The following is a 23,491-nucleotide window of genomic DNA, read 5'->3' on the forward strand; positions in this document are numbered from 1 at the left end:
TTAAATTTTGATCAAAAATTCACATAATACCACATATTCATCTAGATGGCCTTGCTCGTCGATCTGAAAACGTAAATATTTGAAATAATGAATAACAGTTATTATAAATTTATTTAAAAGTGAAAAGTGTAAAAAATAAATAACAATTTTTATTCTTCAAAATTCTTATGTGGATGTTTAGCTTTTTTTTAAATGTTTGCGCAAAATTTTAAGTGTTTTCTTTATCTTTGTTCAATTTATTAATGAAAAAATGAAACCTTCACAACCTTTTCACAACTATTTAGCTGAGTACAAGGCTTGTAATCCACATTTACCGCCAGTGGAAATTATCCGGGGTGCTATACGTGCATGGAATTCTTTGACCGACGCACAGAAAAGTACATTCGATTTCGTGGAAGAGGAACGTAAAGTTGAGGTATCTGCTAATCCATCACAGCAGGTATCGGCTAGTCCATCACAGCAGGTATCTGCTAATCCGTCACAAAGTACTAATAAAAAATTGGCAGAGTAAGATTTATTAAAGTACATTCCATATAAACTAACACATATCGGCAAGAATAAAAACAGAGGAGGGAAAAAACGTAAGCTTACTTATACTAAGACTTATAACAACGCCTTTCAATAATTAAACCTCTTCAATATATTACAGCTTGAACAAATTCCAACTTTGAAATCACAAACTATCTTGTCGCAGCAACATATTGATCAAATGCGATCATTTTGCGTAAGTAATCAAAAAATGTTTAGTATATATACCTGAATTATATAGTCTATGGATCTAATTAAGACTTGGAAATAAATAAGTATTTATCACTTAAATTGGAAGGTTAAATTGGACTAATTGAAAATGTCATAACGATGTTCTCAATACCGTTTTCGATTGGTAAATCTAGATTAATGTCTTTAATCGAGATTCACTTAATTAATCGAGATTTCATTTTCTATTGGCAAATCTCGAGCGAAATTTATAACACTTGAGATTAATTTATAACACTCTAGATATTTTTCCAGAGTAGCAAGATTGCTCTGAAATTAACAGCTGTTTTATTTGACTTCACAAATAAATTGTAATATAATTTACAAAAATATAAATGTCTGCTAACACTACTACAAAAATGTTGGATTATTCTGAAAATATTCCAAAGTTTGGCAACTCAAGAGCTAGCTTAAATCCAGTATTACTGGAAAGACTGAAAATTATTTGAAAGTTTCAATAAAACTCAAAATGTGTGCTAAGATCAGATCTTTTAGATAATTTTGTTTCACTTAAGAAGTAAGTCCCAAGCATGCTTCTGCAGAAATGGAACCAGAAATGGGGTAAAATATTAATTCCAACACACAAGTTTTACTTTTCCTGAAGCGCCATTCCATTTATCCAAAAATTTCGATTGACATTTTCTTTATTTTATTAAGAGATTTGACCTGCTACCTAGATTTCTATTATGCCCCCTTTATGGAGCTAGAGTTTTTTTCCAACTCCAACTAACTTTATAAATTGTAGTTTTTAACCTACATTATCAAATTTTATTTTCTCATCCAATATGAAGTGTTCACGTCAATACTTCTTTTATTTATTTATCCTTACCAGGAAAACTGCCAGCAAGTGTTTTGAGATTTCATCTCACCCCTATAAAACCAGCTAGCTTCACAAGAATAAGTTTTTAGTTCAATAAGTTAATGGTTTAACCTACAGTACTCTGTCAAAATTCCTATAATGATTTTTAAATTTCTTTAATCTTTTAATGATTCTTATATTATTTTTACTTTGTGGCATACCATTCTAGTTCGAAAGTCCCTTCAGTATAATTTTCTTTGTTTTTTTTTTGTACTCTTTTTGAATAGGTGAGAAGAAATTACCTCTTCTCTAGCCACAACATGATGCAGAGCCTAGCATGGCTGCCCCTTCTCTTGCAACTTTAGCTGTAATTTCGTTGTCAAACATTCGTTCATTGTAATTCCAAAGTGAACCCGAAACCCATAAGATCCATAACTGATTGCTTTGGCCAGGGATATTCAGCTTTTGAAGGTACTTCATCACCAGTCTTGATGTTACCTGATGAGAATTGAAAGATGAAATTAATGACTGCAGAGCTATCAGTTAAGATGTCTTTTCAATAGTTCTATTGGTTACATTTAAGGTTAAAGCATACCTTAGGTGATAGACAGGTTTGTACTGTCTATCACCTTAATTTCTGTTTGAAAGATAGTTGCGTTTTCACCTAGCGCTTACGGGTATTTTAATTCTGCCTCATTGACACTGGCTCCGAATCCTTCTTCAGTGAGTTCCCCCTTTGGGTAAGCGATTAGAATACCCCCGAGATAAGGGTGCTAATCGTAAAAGACGTCAAAATTCCTGCGTTATGCCGACACTATCAGAAAATGTGCATGGTAGTAAGTGATAAGGCACTTGCGACATCCAATCGGAGGTGTAAATCTGGTACTCCAGAGGTCAGGTGCCTATACTTTCGGGTGTCCTGACCAACTGAAGTTGGCAGTGTTGTAGTGGCTGGATAAATGTTTCAACTATCATCATTCGGCGTGACGTTGCATATTCATCACCGGGTGCTGTGTCTCAAAGATTAGCAAAGGTTTAGATGGGCCTCACTCCTTATCGAGGAGGAAGTTATGTCCTCAATATTTGACTTCATCGGAACCAGCGAAATTCTTCGGAATTTCATTGGAGTGTTGATTTACGCATTGTATTAATAAGTGTGTTTTTGAACACCGTGGTGTTGGGCCATCAAAGCAGGTTATCACGTAAATAATTCTAGACTCTGGACTCTTTCCTCAGTGAACGATATATATGTATGTATACGAAACTATCACAACTAGATTAGATTAGATTTGATTTGAATTTGATTTGAAATTGATTTGAATTTGATTTGAATTTGATTTGATTTGATTTGAATTTGATTTGATTTGCCATTTCTGTTCAGCATTAGAAATATATTTCGAAAAAATCGTTAAAGGTTCCTTACGCTATTTTGAGTTGGAAGAAGACTATCTTAAATAAAAAAAAAATAAACACTTTACATTTTTACCGTGTCTGGGAAAGACTATGCCAACTATCTTTGTATATTATATTTTTGCGAAAAGTCTTTATATTTTTCATCTAAATTGATTGAAATTATATACAATATATTAATTATTAATTCCCTTTATATTAACTATCGACTAAAGTAACATTCAAATAGAAACTCCATATAATACGTGTGGATAAGTTAAAGGGTATTAAACTGAATCAGTGTCTGTTAATGTCAGAGCATACAAAATGCAGTAATGAGAAAGAAAAAGTAATCAGTATAAATCACCGCCAACAACTCGCCTAGAGAAAATATAGTGAGATAGGCAGATAGACATGGAGATAGACATACAGAGAGACAGACAGACAAACAGACAGACAGACGGATCGATAGACAAGCTTGGCTTACTGCGAAGTTAAGAGTTAACAGCCAAGCTAGGTTAGCAAAGAGCGCAAATATGTTTAAGTTTACTTCTTGTCGGTTCAGTCTTAAACGTTTTATCAAAGCCAGCGGACGTGAAATGTGCCTTAGAAAAAACCATTGAAAATCTCAGACAATCGAAAATTAACAATAAAGCCGCGCCTGTGCATACGAATTCGTATTTAAAATTGGTGAAATTTTCAATAGAAAATAAAAACATTAAAATAGAAAAAAAAATACAACGAAAACGAAAACAATTCTATTTTTTTTTTTTTTAATATAAATTTTTTAAAGACATCCACTGTTTCTACTGATAAAATTGTAGTTAAGTGATGGTACTTTTCGGGACCCAATTGTGGTAGATCTTTTATTAAAAGCGTGCTGTTGGAGAATAATATATTATCATTCTCTAACATAGTTTTCATATAAAAAATTAGATTATTATTTTTAAAATTAAATTATAATTTTTAATTTTTTTATTGAATAAATCTATTAAATATAACACAACAAATAATGGCAACTAATCTTTTACACATGGAAGATCCTCTTTATGCCGTCTATCAATTTTTGTTGGATTTATTAATATTTTCCTTGAAATCAATTTTCTATATATTAGAATCATTATATTACACGTTTTTACCGGACAGATTTCGAAAATTAAAGGTAAGGAACAGATGATAATAAGCATAAAAATGATTTATTTAAAATAATAACTGGATTATCGCCTAGTAATCAATCGCTTTTCACAAACAAGTGTCCTTGTGATAAGAACCATAATCTTCATACTTTCTTAGAGTTTTAAAAAATAATTCAAATTTCATCTATAAAATTCATCTATAAAATAAAATATAAATGAAAAAAAAATATAAATAAAAAAAAAATAAAAATAAAAAAAAAATAAAAATAAAAAAATAAATAAAATTCATCTATAAGATACGAGTAATATAATTTTAATAATCAATGAAAAAAAATTAATTTAACTTACATCGAGGCCTGCAATAAAGAACTGTTTTAACAAGAAAACGATAGCCTTAAAGAGAAGAAGTATTCATCTTTTCTACATCGGGATCTGCAGTAAAGAACTGTATTAACAAAATAGGATTTGTTGAAAAAGAAGAAGCATCCAATTCTGTAAAGAAACTTTTAGGCTTTTGAAGAGTAGCGAATAGGACACGTTCTAGTAACGATAAAACACTTTCTAGAAGCTTAACCGGCACTTTTGCATACACATATAAAATACCTAGTATCTAGGAGGTGGGAGGTAGGTATCTTAACTAGTTGAAAAAATAAAACCCGGTTACTTACTAAAACTTTTTTGATGAAATTTGACTCTTTATTTATGAAGGAAACACAATAGATCTTTAGGCCACAGTGTAAAATATGGAATATTTCTTATTTATTTTTTTTTTCATAATATCCATATAATGAATTTAGTGCCTTGAATATTGTTCGAACTTTTAATGTTCGAGTACGACCGAATATTTTTGTGTTCGAGTACACTCGAGTATTTTAATGTACGAGTATGCTCAAGTATTTTAATGTTTGAGTTTTCTCGAGAATTTTAATGTTTGAGTACACTCGAGTATTTTAGTTTACGAGTATGGTCGAGTATTTTAATGTCCGAATACGACCGAGTATTTTAATGTACGAGTATGGTCGAGTATTTTAATGTCCGAGTACGATCGAGTATTTTAATGTTTGAATTTGCTCGAGTATTTTAATGTACGAAGCTTCGAGTATCTAAATGTACGAAAAGTTTCGAATATATTCGACCATTTGGATTGAGTACAAGGAGCCGTTCTAATATATTTGAAAAACATACATATTGTGCTCTTAAAATAGAATATGTGTCCTATGAAAAGAAACATAAAGTTGATTTGCAATTTGAATAGCGTGAGCATTCCCTAACATTTAAAGTGTTTATCCAAATATTCGAAGTTGAGTATACTCGAACTTTTCGAACGATTTGAAACACTGATATTTAGACTTTTCTTACCTTTCTTATTCTTTCTTATCTTTCTTATATACTTATCTAGTTTTATCTAGTTTTATCTAGTTTAACTTAAACGGTTCAAAGCAACTGTTTTTGGGGAACACCTAATAGAAATTTTTATTATCCAGTTTAAAAATTATATTTTATATTTTTATATTGATAGTTGAACCCCTCTTCCCCACTTAGTACCGCCGTCCTTGCTTATATTGGACATGTGAATTTATTTTACTTTTTGTCGTTTTTTATGAAATAAAGCTCATGCATATTTTTCATTACAAAAAAATGTATCTCTTTTCAATCAAATTACAAATTCTTTATCAAAACAATTCTTAACAATTAAAAATAATCTATTTCAATACTCATTCTCCAGTTTCTTTAAAATTGCTGAACCTTTGCTTGTTTAGCGATTGGTGATCAACCAGAATAAGTGGTAATTTGATCAAGCAATGTCTAGTAAATGTGCTAAATTTAACTGATTTTATTCTACACAATTAATTCAAAGCAATAATTATTTTATCGTATATATTTTGCTATTCCCGTTATTTTTCTATCAAAGCTCAATACAAAGTCTAAGTTACAGGAAATAGCGATCGTCATCGATACAATGACATCAAAACTGTAATAATATTTCAGTAATTTTCATGCTACTACACCTGTCCAATCCAATCGAATATATAGACTAGCCTAATTGAAATAAATATTAGTTGTGGTATTGATAAGCGTGGCTGACCACGTCTTACATACGTAAGACCTACAGAATTGATTCGTTTTGGATTGAATAGACAAGTCTCACTTTTTCAAATGAACACTTTCTATAGGCCTTCTATAGGCTTCAGCCTTCTATTTTTAATGGGGATCTTTTAGGTATAATGTACGCACAACATCTATTAATAGTATCACAACAGTTCTTTATTTCAGTTTATATATCTAACTACATATCTAACCCTAACTAATAGCTCAGTCTACCCAATAACACAAATTTAACTGGAGTGATATATGATCTATATGAGTTTCATCGCTTATCGGTTTGCATATTGCAGATTGAGTGTCCAGCCAAATTTTCTTTTTCTTGATATCATCTAGAATAGTATATTATTTTGTTTTACTCCACAGTAGTAATATCACGATAGATACCAGGGTTTAAGTGAGTGCGTCAATTAAACTGATTGCCACATCTACTGAACCTAACAAAACTTAATCTTTATAAGCTATGGTTCCTAATGATATCATTCATTGGTTTAAAAAAAAAAAATTTGTCCAAAATAACTCACGCTAAAAAATCCATTGTCAAATTGATATGCCCGGTAAATCAGAATCTTTACTCATTGCTTCATGTGAACCAAATTTGTTTTATTTGTTCATGAACTTCAAGAAGGCTCAGATCTATGAATGCTGAATGAAGGAACAAATTTTAGTGTATTTGGTCTTCGCTACGGTAATTGTTGTAAGTAATTTGTGATAACAATAGTCGATAGAAACTGTAACTGCACTTTCTTAATCTTCTTTTCGAACCATTTTTCTTCGGTTCAATCTGTTTCATCTAAACGTCGAGGTTTGACCTAAACGAAAATTTTATAATATATATAATATATAAATGGATTTGAATTCTGGAACAGTTCTGCGGACAGCGCATATAGTAAGTAGGAAGTAGTAGAAAATATGCTACACATATCTCCCGCTACAACTACCAAGAAAAGTAATTATCTGTGATCTATGCTTTCTTCGCTTTCCTTATAGCTACTATAATAATTTTTAAAGCATATATTCAATCTTCTATTATGAGTTTACTAATTATCAGTGACTCATCAATATGAATTCGATATAAGACTAATTTCTTTTGGATTAGTACTTGTAAACGGCAAAATAGATTTTTTGGGGAAGTGCCTTTTATATACAGTCAAACCTCTTTATTGCGAACCTCCCTATAACGAATTCCTCTCTATAACGAAGTTTTGTTGAAGAAAAAGTGAGTTTTTAAAATTTTTCATATATTTGAACCTCTGTACATTGAACCTCTCTATAGTGAATCTCTCTATAACGAACCTCTCTATAGCAAACATCTCTATAGCGAATCTCTCTATAGCGAACCTCTCTATAGCGAATCTCTCTATAGTGAATCTCTCTATAGCAAACCTCTCTATAGCGAATCCCTCTATAGTGAATCTCTCTATAGCGAACCTCTCTATAGCGAATCTCTCTATGGCGAACCTCTCTATAGCAAACATCTCTATAGCGAATCTCTCTATAGCGAACCTCTCTATAGCGAATCTATCTATAGTGAATCTCTCTATAGCAAACCTCTCTATAGCGAATCCCTCTATAGTGAATCTCTCTATAGCGAACCTCTCTATAGCGAATCTCTCTATGGCGAACCTCTCTATAGCGAACCTTTCTATAGCGAACCTCTCTATAGCGAACCTCTCTATAGCAAATCTCTCTAAAGCGAATATCTCTCTATAACGAAGTTTTTTGCAGGCACCAACGACTTCGTTATAGAGAAGTTCGACTGTATCACATGAAAAATCTTTCAAAACTTTAGACAATATTTAATTTATAATTTGTGCTTCATTATATTTGAATTTTGATTGCTCTATAAATATGAATATGAATATAAATATAAATAAGTTTTGTTTGAAAATATTTTAATGTGAATTAAGATTTTGTAATATTTGTAAAGCCATAAAATGACTAAAATATGCTTGGGTATTAAATATTAAAATGCTATCAAAGAAAAGCTATCAAAGAATATTTGAGACACTAAAACGAGATGTTGGGGCAAAACTGGACCCACCTGAAATAAGACGAATCAGCTTACGAGATTCGTCGAACCCCACTGGCGGCTCACAAAGCATTTCATTTTTATGTTCAAGCAAACAAGTTTGTTTATTCAAAATCTATGCAAATGCAGCCAACATAATGAAGGCGTTGGGAAAGTTAACAAAAAAAAAAAAAAAAAAAAACGCTTCGCCATAAAATCGAGTCTATAAACTTAAAAGTGAGTCTTTAAGTCTTTAAAATTCTTATATAATACGCCAGCTGCATACATTAACGAATTCCCATGAATATTTGCTCTAGGCTAAGCCGCCGTCCACATTCAACGAAATTAACACATTTCATTACCTTAACACCGCCATATAAATAATTGGCAAATATTTAAATGAATTTGCCCAAATTTGATAAATATTGAAAAACTATGTATTCGAATTTCAATTAGCCACGCATAATTAAGTCCCAAGCAAATGACGAATCACTCAAAAAAAAAAAAAAAAAAAAAAAATGAACCAAAATTCACAAACGTCCAAATCTAATCAACCGAAAAGTAAAAACTCACCTTAAAGATTTATCTTAAGTCCCAAAAAAAAACTATTTTTTAAATAATAACAAAAAAAAAAAGAAAAAACAATAACATTTTTTTGTTACAACCAAAAGCAAAACAAATTTTAATAAGAAAAATGTTTTCTTATTTTATTTTTTGTCTCTCTATTAAATGGCCCGTGGGTCCAATGGCTCTTAAGTGCCTTACCGCATGTTTTTTCGATGATTGAATTTTGCCAAGCATAAATGTTGCAAAAAAATTAGAAAAAAAAAAAAAACTACTTGTATCCAAAAAAAAAAAGTAATTATAAAAATAATCATAAATAAAAACCCGGAGATATTTGTAAAAGCTTGTTAAAACCAGGGCTCGAAGAAAGCGTATTCGGTTAGCAAAAGTGTTTTGGCAACCAAATTGACTGATTTTTGAGGTGTTTTGACAAGCGATGAACGGAAGAGAAAAACCATTGTTGTTGGAACCACCACGAATATTTCTTCATAATTGCCAACACGTGTGTGTCCCACTTCTACAGGTGGAGTTACATAAATCACAGATGTCGGAAGTCAAAATAGGTACAGTGCAAGTCGCGGAGGTCGGTATGGCATTATAATTTATAGTTAGGAATGGTTTTTTACAAAAAAAAAAAGCTGCTAAGGCATTCAAAGGTTAAAATCATCTTGTGAAAAACATATTTAATGTAACATAGGCTGTTTATTTAGTGACTGTCAATCATTTATAGTTCGTAGAGTGATTTTCTAAAAAAAAAACTCTTAAGCCATTCAGAAGATAAAATCATCTTGTGAAAAGAGTATTCAATGTAGGCTGTTTACTTTCTGGCTTTCAAGTTTCAACAAAATTAAATTAGTTTAATTTAAATTAAATTATTTGCTTAGAAAGTTAGAAAATAAGAAGAATGTTAAAATATGTCATGAAAATTGTGTAGAATATCTTATAAACTAAGTTCCGATTTCAAAACTAACTTATACTATGTTCCGACACAGCTTAATTTTGCAAAAATCTTAATTTCATCTCCGTTTCAGTGAAATTAAGTTGTTTTTGCCATACAAAATTCTGTTTTAAGGTTAGAATAAAATTAAAAAACAAATTGCAACTGTCATTAATTTTAAATAGAGGGAAAAATAATAAATTATGAACCTAAAATGCATTAAAGTTAATAAAATTAATGAATGTCATCCTTTATAGTTAGAATAATTAGCTATTGAAATTTCCCAGACACAAATGATGTTTGGAGCACGTAATTTTTAACATTCGATTTGTAAACCAAAACATATGATTTTCTTAATTTAAGGCAGTATGAACACTTTCGAAATTAACTTAATTTCATTTGTACGAAATTAAGGAAATTTGGCTGTCTGAACATATGGTAGTATTAAGTAAAAATCAAGTTAGCAAAGTTGAGACTTACAGTATGTTTCCACTGCTTACTTAGTTAATTTATCTTACTAATAGTACATTCACACTTTCTCATTAAAGCACTTGCTCATTTATATTAATGAGTGAACGTTCAAACAATAATGAGCTCATTTATGCAGCTAATAGAACTTTTATAAACTTTTTTAAGCTTCTTTTTTTTCTTCTTCTTCTTATGCGGCACTACATTTCAGTATGAACCTTGGCCTCCCTCTGTCCCGTTCTTCTACTACTCTATATCTAAATGAAGCTTCACTTAATAATGATAAATTATTATCAAAGGGGTAAAATTGTGGTTAAGAATTATTTTTATAGATTATATACAATTTATTATAGGTAGAAATAAGCTTTCCCACTCCGTTCGTAATTTTTGAGCGATGTGTGTGGAGGTGGGAACGGACGGACCAGTTTTCATGTCCGTATGTCATCCATCTTTTTTGATTGTAGTTCGAGATAAGTTTCTATACCACTGTATTTGTTATTTTTGAACTATATGTGTGGATGTTGAAAATTCCATGATCAGACTTCAAGCCCGTATGCTCTTCATCTTTTTTGGTTAGTGTTCGATATAAACTTCTTGCTCATTGTGTTCGTTATTTTTGAACAATGGTTTTGTATGTTAGAAGTTTCATAACCAGGCTTTATGTTCGTGCACCATTCATTTTTTTGTTTATTCCAATTTGGAATAAACTTTTCTCCCACTCCGTTCATGTGTGTGAATACTGAAACTTCCACAATCAGGCTTCATCTCCATATATTATCCATCCTTTTTGATTTTAATTCGGGATAAGCTTTCTTTCCAAATGAAATGCACAGAAGTGTAATATAGCTAATAGTCTACAGTGCTACTTATTGAGCTATGTCTGAAAGCCCTAAGCGAAGACTTACTTATCAATATCTATGCGGATATAACTGGCAGAGTTTCTGCAACAATATCGCACGGTGTTATGTTAGATGTTATATCTTGAGCAGTTGTTGGTCTACAGTCTACAACGCTACCATTATCCACAGAGATACAGAAAGTTGCTGAATCTTTTTAAATACCCTAAAGTTTGCACAGCACAGGAAGAAGCTGGACGCTTCCCATTGGTCTAAAATTTGCCAATTTTCTAACTGTGATCAATCATACCCAAATTGATCTAACCACTGATATTCAACACCAATGCATGAGCGCAAGTGATAAACCTCAAGTTATGTCTTGATCTTTTCACATTATCATCATCATCATCATCATCATCATCATCCGTGACTATGCAGTCCATGTAGGACCTAAACCTGTTTAACAACAGTCTGCTTATAGTATATACCATATATTACTGGTTTATATTGTCCTGGAGTTTGCTGTCCGAAATCACTTAGAAGTATTTTGTGAGGTGTTGAGGAGATACTTCAGTGTTGTCGATTTTGGAAGGTTTATGATCTTCCAAAATTTTAAAATTTTCTCGAAGACACTCTAAAAATGTTTGATTTTTACAATTTATCAATAAAAAATATAATACAATGTCTTCTTCTCTTTAAGAAAAAAGTCAATTCGTTAGTTTAATTGCCACATTTATTGTCGCAAATTGCATGTTGCAAGTCGTGAATTACTCAACTGAGACTGGTTTTCCGTATGCCGTAAAAACTGCAGTTAAGCGTTGTAAATTTTTCTTTTTTTGCTATTATTTTTAATGTTAACATCAAATTTGAAGATACAATTTCAGTGTAGAAAAGGCTTTCTGTTTTGCAATAGAAAGACTCAGACGTGACATCGCAATAAATTCATTTTTGCATGAGCTTCCAACGAATGTACGGCGGAGCAGTTGAAATGGGTTTTCTGCAAAGTGGCAGCACTCGATTTTGCGATTGTTCATCCACGAAGTTCACTGAAACTTTAGTTTTCATAGGAAATATTCAAAAAAAAATGTTTATATTTTATATTTGCATTTTGTATTCTTTTATGAAAAGTGAAAGGTTCAAAGAAAATTATTAAAATCAGTTTTGTAGCTTCAAGTTGCGTTTTAGCCGAACGGAAGGAAGTGGGTTAATGGCTATTTGATTGCAGATCGAAAGCATGTCTCTCAAGTGGAAAAACGAAAGAGAAATCCCATTCAATGCTATTAATGAGCAACTATTTTAGTATAAATCTTCATAAGCTGATCATAATTTTTACTCATTCACCATGAAAGAGTCTATTTTAGTAATAGAGATCGTTAGATTATTTGAGTAATCATAGAGTTTACTTGCTTATACATTAAATAAATAGATTTTATAGAATTAATATTAACAGGGTACTGATGCGTACTGATTTCTGACTACGGTAGAATATTTGTAATTAAATACAAAACACTGTTACCCTTTCCATTGAAGACATAGTCCTCATTAAAAATATCATTCTTAAGAATAACAGTAGTGGAGAGAGACAACGAAGTTTATTACACCCCTGAGACTAGGTGCGGAAACCTCCAAATAATCTTCATGACTTGTATATTCTATATACTAGAGGTTAGGTTAAGTTAAGTTGGGATGACAGTTTTGAACCTAAAACTCACCTAAGCTGAAATAATAGACCGTTGTAATACCAGGGTTTCGCGTTGTTCATATGCAGACTAAAGATCAGCGTACGAGCAACACCGAAAGGTACAACTTTCCCTTTCAAGTGAAAATGTACCAATCTGACAAGTCTATAAACTTGACCAAGTCTCTAATTTCGCAGGATATCAGCTATATCTAGTCGGTAAGAAAAATGACGCCGAAGATTTTAAATTCTCTACTAACCAATTATAGATACTGGTACATAAGGTAGAATACAGTTTCTTACTCAACCACAGAGCCACAACCACGATAAATTCATTATAAGGTAGACCCAGTCTCATAGCACGTCTTTCTAATATGCAGTGACCGTCAACATTGTTACCGTAGGTTAGGCCTTAGTTAAAGCAGCTAACTGTTACATCTCTCATCTCATAAGCTGCTCAATTTTTTTTAGCTATGTTTGATTGCATGCTTGATCGGTGCAAGTGGCCGCCCAATATCTAAGAAGTGAATATCACTGAGCAGAGGGTCTAAGTTGATAAGTTCAACAGCCCTGAAGTTGTCGGAGATGTGAGCAGAGGGTCTACATTGATAAGTCCAACAGTCCTACAGTTGTCGGAGATGTCCTTGTGTTCTGGAATCCATGTGAGCTAGATATTGACACGTCTAGCTAACTAACGATATAACCTAACTTAATATAGACTTAAAGAAATTTTTTAATGATTTTTGAATAATTAAAACATTTTAGTTTCAAGACCTGTAATTAAATTTTAAATTTAGTTCCCTATATAATATTTTTTCCAAAATTGTCTTAAATTATTTTTCAGACTCCTTAATTTAATTTTAAATTCAGTTCCTTATATATTATTTTTGTTTTAAATTACTCTAAATTATTTTCAGGGCTCTTAATTAAATTTTAAATTCTGTTCTTTATAAATTATTTTTTTGAAATTGTCCAAAATTGTCCAAAACCATTAAAACATTTTAGTTTCAAGAGCCTTAATTAAATTTTAAATTCTGTTCTTTATAAATTATTTTTTTGAAATTGTCTAAAAGTGTCCAAAACCATTAAAACATTTTAGTTTGAAGACCCTTAATCAAATTTTAAATTCAGTTCTTTAAATATATTTTTTTTTAAATCACCCCAAATTATTTTCAGGCCCTTAATTAAATTTTAAATTCTGTTCTTTATAAATTATTTTTTTAAAATTGTCCAAAATCATAAAAACATTTTAGTTTCAAGACCTTTAATTAAATTTTAAATTCAGTTCCTTATATATATATTTTTTTTAAATCGCCCCAAATTATTTTCAGTCCCTTACTTAAATTTTAAATGCAGTTAGTTCCTCATATATTACTTTTTTAATATTGTCCAAAATTGTCCAAAACCATTCTATAGATCTATGAACCCAAATAAATTATTGATACTCTTCTAATTATGCAGTCGCATGTGAGCGTAGTTGTCTCAATGTTTCCGTTGATATTGGTATTCTAGTGAAGACTTCAATGTGTCTATAATATATTGAAACTACATTTTAATTATTTAAATACTGAATAATTAATTTAAGATATTATGCTTTTGTACGCTGTTTTCAAGCGTTTGCGAACGTGATTATATGTGCCGAGAATTCTTGTCCCCATCGTATGCGACTACTGTACGACTACTGAAGTGGTCACTGTATCCACTCAGCAATATCTTAAATCGAATAAATGAAACACGATTCATCGACTTGCGTAATTATTTTAAATTTCAACTATTATAATAACAAATTAAAATATAAAAAAAAATAGGTCACCAATACAAAACACATGTAAGCTTATGATAGACAAGTAACAGCTTGAAATTTTTAATTTATATCTTTCTCTCATGTTTTAGTATTAATTATGAAATTAATTAGCAATTTCAACTGAAACGAAAATATTTATAAGCTATCGAATGTGCATATTTGAAAAAAAAAACTTTTTTTTCATTTCTTTCAAACTCGTATATCGAATTTCTTACTTAGGACGCTACATTTTGCTCTTGGCTGCCAGTAATAATTACGCCCGATTCGATACAGAAAACTAAGTTGAGCTCAAGGTATGCGATTAAGCATTCATGACGGATGATTTCGTAAGTTTTGCATATTAAGTACTGCCTTACACTTGAAACAAAACAAAAGCACTCCATGATTCTGTATTTTTTTTATATTGGTTTAAGTAGAAACGATCCAACCAGATAAGACACGAACATCTCTTCAAAGTTAATCATTTTTTACTTAGAAATGATACACATATATCTATCTATATTTCAGTAAATATATATAAATTTGAAATTCCGCATGTCACATACCTACAGAGTCGAGCGAATAGTAAAACGAATAAGAATAATCTATAGCACTACGGTTTTAAATACTCTGATAAAATTGATTAAAAATTTTAAAGTAGAGTACTACTGGATTCACACGAGAGTTTTGTTTGTAATTTCAGCTGTCAAAAATTTTAATTTTGCATTGAAACCAACAACAATTGACAGCTAAAATTACAAACAAAACTCTCGTGTGAATCCAGTATTACTCTACTCTACGTTTATTCTTATGCCGCTTGCGATTTGTAGATCTGGGGTAACTTTTTCAAACAAATTTCACTTTCGATATAAATTTCAATGCATTTGATTGCTAAATCTCGAGTTATATGGTAGTCTTTAATAAATCGTACTAAAAGTATATCCGGCCTTTCCTTAATTTTAGCTTTTATGCACATTTATACCCTGATCTATGCCTTTAATAAAAAAAGCTTTTATAAAATAACATCCATCATTTACTTAATTATACCATATTTTCACATTTACACCTATGCCTATATATTTTGGGCTTCAAAGTAAATTTCTATAAATTCATCTGAATAACTTATTATTAGAACTCAACAGAGCTCTTATTACAATGGATCATCTAAATGGTCTCAGACACTATTGAGTTAAAGTGGCTTAGACACTAACTCGCGTTTCATCAAGCAAAGAAGAAGACAGACCTGAGTCTATGCTCTTAATACACCATGCTTAATTTATATTAGTCCCGTATACGATGCACTCAACGTGTAAGGCCCTATAACGCACCTGAACATAACGCCTGATAAAAAACAGATTTTTATATGATTATTCAGATACATTCCGAATTGCATGCTTAACAAATTTCTAGTCATTTAACATTCCGGTACATAGAAGAGATTTTCTTTTATAGATTTGTGTACAACCATAAACTTAAACGCGAAAGAAACGATATAAATAGAGTAGAAACGACAAAAAATATAATATGACAGAGACGTTTTCTTAGCATCATATATCTCGAGTAATATTAAAAATATTAGTCTATTTTGAATTTTTAAGCCGAAGAAAGATTAATGAACTTTTTGGAAACGAGAGACTTTGGTTAAATTTTTCGGTTAATTAAAATTTTTTGACTATATCTTATATATGTCTTATAGTCGTTATATCTACTAAACAACCCAATGACTTTTTTACTACATTATTATAAAGACATATAGTTATAAATGAAGATATGAAGACATACATATATTATATAGCCATATATATAGTTGATATGTTTTGGACATCTTATATATTGTATGTCTTATATCTTATATATGTCTTATAGTCGTTATATCTACTAAACAACCCAATGACTTTTTTTACTACATTATTATAAAGACATATAGTTATAAATGAAGATATGAAGACATACATATATTATATAGTCATATATATAGTTGATATGTATTGGACATCTTATATATGTCTTATGGTCGTTATATCTACTACACAACCCAATGACTTTTTTTACTACATTATCATAAAGACATATAGTTATAAATGAAGATATGAAGACATACATATATTAAATAGCCATATATATAGTTGATATGTTTTGGATGTGAATAATTTCGCTGCCAATATACCTAAAATTAAACCAAATAGCCCGGTTATAAGTTTTACTACTTGAATCTAAATTAAATATAAAGCCCATATACATACACATGTTCTTCTATAAATCTATCTGAAAGGTGTTCAAATTTCTGTAAAGCCAAACCCAACTCCTCTACTCCATTCAACGAGCCATTTTGAGCGCCTACACTGACCACTTAGTTTTAATATATGGAACCATATTTATATAATTATTTAGTTTTTAGTTACATATTTATTTATTTAATATAAATTATACATATAAATATATATTATAATTTTTTTTTTTTTTTGCAGGACGTATCTGGACAAGTAGTCCTCATCACTGGTGGTGGCGGCGGCGTAGGACGCTTATTGGCCTTAAATTTTGCCAAGTTGAACGCAAACATTATAATTTGGGACATCAATCAAGAGGGTAAATGTTCGCTCAATCTTCTTTTAATCTTCTTTAAATTTTACAACCGAAACTAGTTCAGAAATAAAATCGAAATGAATTTTACTAATTCACACGAAACTGTGAATTCTGCAGACGAGCTGCAATGTTTATCGATTGCTTAGCACTCTTAGGTTCATTGGCTCACAAGTCGATTTAGAAAGTTTTCGAACAGTTTCAATACTTGAGGTGTGAATAATTGTATAAATAAAATGAAATATGTGATATATACAATATATATAGTAAATATTTATATCTTGTAATGCAAATAAACTTGCATTGCGTTTATTTTTTATAAAACTTAATCATGTGACTTAATTACATTTTATATTATATTATTTTGCAGCTATTAAAGCTACAATAGATCTTTTGAATCAAAATGGATTTCAATCAATTAAGGGCTATGTTGTCGATATATCAGACAGAGAGCAGGTGTATCAAAGAGCAGCACAAACTATGACCGAAGTAGGTCAGGTAGACATACTAATTAATAATGCTGGCATTGTATGCTGCCGACCATTTTGGGATCTGCCCGATAGTGTCATACAAAAGACTTACAACATAAACATCATATCACATTACTGGACAGTCAAAGCCTTTCTGCCAAATATGATGAGGAGAAATTCGGGTCATATAGTAACTGTGGGCTCCGTTACGGGTATGTTAGGCACGTACGGTTGCACAGATTACAGCGCCACAAAATTCGCATGCATTGGTTTCCATGAAAGTCTATTAACCGATTTAAAGACTCATGGTTATAACGATATACAAATGACACTAATATGCCCGTATTACATTAACACTGGTATGTTCTCTGGCGTTAAACCGAGACTCTTTCCCATGCTGGAGCCGCAGTATGTATCTGATGAAATTGTTAAAGCCGTGCGTAGGAATGAAGTTTGGTGTGTTATGCCCAAATCAATACGAACACTAACACCGCTAAAGTGGTAAGTACCATAAGAAAGAGACAAAATATTTTGGAATTCTACAAACATAGACATCAATAGAATAATATGGGTTTAATGAAGATGAAAAAAAATAAGGGAAGATAATTAGATTTAGCAAAATAATCCATAAAGAAATTTTGCTCCATAACTTCTAATATAGTTTATTCTTCATTTTAAATCTATTAAGCTACATCTCTTAATCACAGTGCGTTCATCTCTCGATAATTATTTAGTTGTATATATAGTTAGATTCTTAAAGCTTAAGATCTTGCTTCACTCTGCTTCTAGCAAGAGAATCTATTGAAAATTTACAAGAAAGATAATAATTATTTCAATCAAATACTGATTATATAAATAATTTTGCAGTATGTAATTTCCAGTAGAAAATCTACACCGATTCGCTATTTGATACTCACTAACTATTATAACACGTCTGTGGTGTAGTGTACTATAACCTTGTTTAGATATTTGAGTCATGTTTTCGCAGCTTATACTTTGGCTAATCCACAACTCACAAATTATCAGCAAAATTGAACTCAGAAAAATTAACTGAAACCATAAAGGATCATAATCAGTCTCTAAGCTACAATGTGTTCATAAATAGATCGCAGTGCGATAACTCTAAATTATAAAACGTTCAACTCTAGATAGGAGTGCGTTCATCTCTCGGTTATTATTTATTTAATATTTTTTGTAAGACTTAAAAAAAAATTGCTATGTCCTCCCTATATCCCCTCAATAAGAACCGTTTAAAGACGGTAAGCAGATCAGTTCAGTATTACCTCTTTTCTAACGACCAACGATTAATATTTAACTTTTGCAATAACAACAACTTATGGGACTTTATGGCATATCATTTTTTCTAACGACTAACGATTTTTTTTAATAACTTAGCAGTTTCTATAGGTGAACAATTCCTCATTTCATAACTTTCTTTTGATCGTATTGCTCTTCGAAACGGTATTTAAGTGGATACCCAAAAAAATCAGCAAAAAATGTTAATGTAAATTTCGTAACCACAGCTTCATACTTCATCCGATAATCTATAGACATACTTATATCTTATTTTTAAACAACCCACGTTAAGAAACATTGAATTAATACAACCGCAAAAAGCAATCGCAAAGAGTGACCACGAAGAACAACCATAGTTCCATAAAATTCATTCAGCTCCACTTTTGTTACTACCTACCTACCAGGTGGTAATTTGTGGGTCATTAACTTAAATTATCGTAGATATAATTTCTCTTTATTTGACGCTTGGTAGACACTCTCAAATTGTATCAATCAAAAACGATCCATCACCTATGTCATATTTCTTTGATAACTGAGTGAATACCTAAATACCAGTATATTAATCGGTATATATCCACTAGTAAAATTGGAAAGAACTTATACATACAGCTGGTATTTGGTATAGGCATTCATAAAAAGAATTAAATTTAAAAAGAATAATTTTAAAATTATAAAAGAATTAAAAGAGATTATAACAGAATTCAATGAGACTATAAAAGAATTAAAAGAGATTATAATAGAATTCAATAAGACTATAATAGAATTCGATGAGACTATAATAGAATTCAATGAGACTATAATAGAATTCAAAGAGACTATAATAGAATTCAATGAGACTATAATAGAATTCAAAGAGACTATATTAGAATTCAAAGAGACTATAGTAGAATTCAATAAGACTATAGTAGAATTCAATGAGACTATATTAGAATTCAAAGAGACTATAATAGAATTCAATGAGACTATAATAGAATTCAGAGACTATAATAGAATTCAAAGAGACTATATTAGAATTCAAAGAGACTATAGTAGAATTCAATGAGACTATAATAGAATTCAATGAGACTATAATAGAATTCGATGAGACTATAATAGAATTCAATGAGACTATAATAGAATTCAAAGAGACTATAATAGAATTCAATAAGACTATAATAGAATTCGATGAGACTATAACAGAATTCAATGAGACTATTATAGAATTCAATGAGACTATAATAGAAATTCGCAAAATATATATTTAAAACTAAATGGAAGTCTCATATCTGATCAAATTTAAAACCACCGCCGCTAAGTTGTAAACCCCATTGCATCTTATATAAATATATTTAACACGTCATAATTATAAAAATTTCTTTGCAGCCTTCTTCCCGCTAAAATGTGTTGGGAATTAATGGCAAGAGTAATACGTGGACCCGATTCAATGAGACTGTACCAAGGACGTGGAAAAGTAGCTGCTGGTTAAAATTTAAAAATTGGTGTATATATAATGTGAAGTATATATTAACGTTTTATAAACTAAAAAAAAATTGCTTATAATTTATTTTTATCGTATCCAAAATAAAAGATCAAAACTGTTTCCGGATTTCTAGTTTTATTGAATTTATTGAAAATTTACTTAAGACATACAATTTTTATTTCATTCTTTTTTAAAATTTTTTTTTAATTTTTATTTTTTTTTGTTTTTTGAAATTTTGCTTAGGTTTTTTGTTTAATTTTTTTTTTCATTTTTCATAATTTTTTTTATAATTTTTTTTTTACATTTTTATAATTTTTTTTTCACATTTATTATATTATTTTATTAAATTTTTTTTTAGGTTTTCATTATTTTTTTTTTTTTTTTTTTTGATTTTTTATTACATTTATCCATTTTGGATAAAAGCCTTATAGTTACGATGCAACTTGCAACAAATGCTTCATAATGTTTCAATCCAAACTTGCACCACCAGATGGAAATTAAATCCATCCGTTTTTATCTGTTGAGCTTGAGGGTGTTTTTTTTTTGTATACTCTTATAACACCGTCAATCAAACAGTTCCACAAGTTTACATCGAATATAGATTAACAGAAGATGCAACTTGTATCCTGCCATAGCACAAACCATACGAATATACAGAAATAATTTTCGCAGAGGTAATTGTGTTACATCATTAAGGTTTCCACAAGTTTGAGCGACAGTTGAGTGTTGACGCATTTATTTACTTGTGAGATTGCAGTTTAATATATAATCTCGGTTCACATATGCTCAGCACTGACGGTTCTACAAGCTCGAATATATTATTCTGCATATCAAAATGTACACATATCTTCTGCAACCAGTAATCTTTAGTGTGTGTTCCAACACTAATGGTTCCACAAAATTTGATTTAACATGAATTGATAGCTAATATTTTACTTCACTTAGCAGATCATAATTCAGTCTAAACGGTAAACGCATATTAAATATCGTATCATATCTACAAGTGTTAAAAAAGACGTCAACGTTAACGTCACTCGTGACTTCTGTTCCCCTATGCGATTAGTATTACTGCCTTCATTCTGATCTTGTTGTGCTGTTTTGCTGATACTGTCTGCCCTTGTGACTTTATTACTGCCGTTGCTTTACTTCTGTCATTTTTGTCACTCTTGTTGCGGTTGCATCTGTTGTTGTTGTGTTGTTGCTGTTGTTGTGTTGTTGCTGTTGCTGTCGCTGTTGCTGTTGCTGCTGCTGTACTGCCGCTGCAGTTGTTGTTGCCGTTGCTGCTGCTGCTGTTACTGCCGCTGCAGCTCTTGCTGCTGGTGATGCTGTTACTACTGCCGCTGCAGCTGTTGTTGCTGATGTTGCTGCTGTTGTTGTTGTTGTTAATGCTGCTGCTGCTGTTGCTTCTCCATGATAGGACCAAACGCGACTGCATTAAATATATTTTCAACAGAATATTTAAATATATTTACAACAAGTTGTGCTTCAACATTCACTTTTAAAATTTGGTGATGATGATCAACCATTATTTAGTTAAGCACAAAAAGCTTAACATTTCATTTGCTAGACCACATATCCAATGCAAATGAATAGATATTATGTCAACCTAAGTGAAAAGTGATAGCACTTGTGTTAACACAATAATTCTACAATAAGTCGTTTTTCATAATTTTTAACATGAATGTTGAAATTAAATTTGCAGATTTATTGCATCATTGGTTTAAATACCATATATGAGGTCAGAGTCTCTTCTTGTTCTCCATTCGATACCATTTGTAGGGCATACGTACCCTTTCAAATAATCGTTTGTATTCAGATTTACTGCGTCATCAATATTAATACAAAATATGAAGTCAGAACTCCTCCTTACCTCTGTTCGGGACCATTTCGCAAGTCGTTCGCGCCCTTTCGAATGGTCGTTTGTATTTAGATTTACTGCATCATCGATTTTAATACAATGTATGAGGCCAGAACTCCTTCTTACCTCCGTTCAATACCATTTCGGAGGTCGTTCGCGTCCTTGCAAATGGTCGTAAATAACATCAACATGAGTAAAACTCTGATTTATTCTCGCTGTTGACGATACAGTGGAATGTATGTTGCTCCATCATATAAAATTGTACATGCGGATATTATTACATTCAATTTTGACTGATTGTGTGTTTGACTACTCACATTCTACCAGTCTACTTTATTTGCCAGAGTACTTATCAAAGCAAATTGTGTATATTTACGTCAACCTCAACGAAATTTTCTATTTCTTTTTGATGTTGGCGTATTATTACGTCCTGTAACATAACACGCTCCTCTAATTCTCCACTAGAATGTAGCGGCGAATAAGTTTTCCATAGTTATATTACGGTATTCAGTTTTATAACCTGAATGATAGTGACTAAAATCATATTCCTTATCGTCTCATTTGCCAGGCTCCATGTTAGTGCAATTTGGAAATACAGTTAATCTGATTGTTGTATTTTTCAAGATCTCATAACAGTCGCATATTATTTATGGAGCTGATGATATTTTCTAACCACCATCTTCCAGTTATAATATATTATAGATTTATTGTATCTTTAGGCGTTATCTATGCGCACTGTTGATATCAAATTGAATCCATGCGAAGTATTGATGATCCTTACTAAAATTTACAATCGTCATTAACTATATGCGATTGACATCTATAATCATCTAAGATTGTGCAGTTGTCATCTAATTGCCCAGATCACGTATCAATGCAAATGGTAAACAATATCGTCAATATAATCCATATATCACTTCTTAATCATTAGATAATATGCTTCACTCAAAAGTTTTGCACATCCAATGATTGATTGGCTTTTAGTTCTCAAATTTCAAGATGCTGCTCGATTTGATATAAGCCCCCCTGCCACGTCAAGGCAGCCAACCCCAGGGGGGTAATTACATTTCCGTTTTATTTTACCTAAAAAGAGAAAAAGAAATAGATGTTAAATGAATTTCAGTTTCACAGGTTATTATTAAAAAAAACTTATACTGAGTAAAAATAGGTTAATTAATCAATTTTTAGAAACTTAAATATATTCTAGATTCTATGAGATATTTTCAAAAGATTATTAATTTGTTGCAGCAATCAGAAAATAACGTTTAATAACATATATATAATACACAACTGGAAAATGTATTTTAATCTTGAAATCTTCTGATCTAAACCTTCTATAATTCGAATAAAATTTTCGGCATTCTTTAT

General features: G+C 30.9%; 1 protein-coding gene across 2 annotated transcripts; it reads left to right on the top strand.

The window, feature by feature from the left end:
• Positions 1-488: 488 nt before the first annotated feature.
• LOC119662764 (short-chain dehydrogenase/reductase family 16C member 6) lies at positions 489-20,391 on the top strand. Of its 2 annotated transcripts, none has more exons than XM_038072510.1 (5): positions 489-581; positions 650-724; positions 16,929-17,046; positions 17,411-18,011; positions 20,169-20,391. In XM_038072510.1, the coding sequence occupies exons 2-5, from the start codon at positions 710-712 to the stop codon at positions 20,269-20,271; spliced, it is 837 nt and encodes a 278-aa protein (XP_037928438.1). In that variant the 5' UTR covers positions 489-581; positions 650-709; the 3' UTR covers positions 20,272-20,391. The 2 variants fall into 2 exon arrangements, with proteins under 2 accessions (XP_037928438.1, XP_037928439.1); XM_038072511.1 differs by lacking the exon at positions 489-581 and adding an exon at positions 14,701-14,807.
• Positions 20,392-23,491: the final 3,100 nt, after the last annotated feature.

This window comes from Teleopsis dalmanni, chromosome X, assembly GCF_002237135.1.
Source record: "Teleopsis dalmanni isolate 2A chromosome X, ASM223713v2, whole genome shotgun sequence".
Lineage (NCBI taxonomy): Eukaryota > Metazoa > Arthropoda > Insecta > Diptera > Diopsidae > Teleopsis > Teleopsis dalmanni.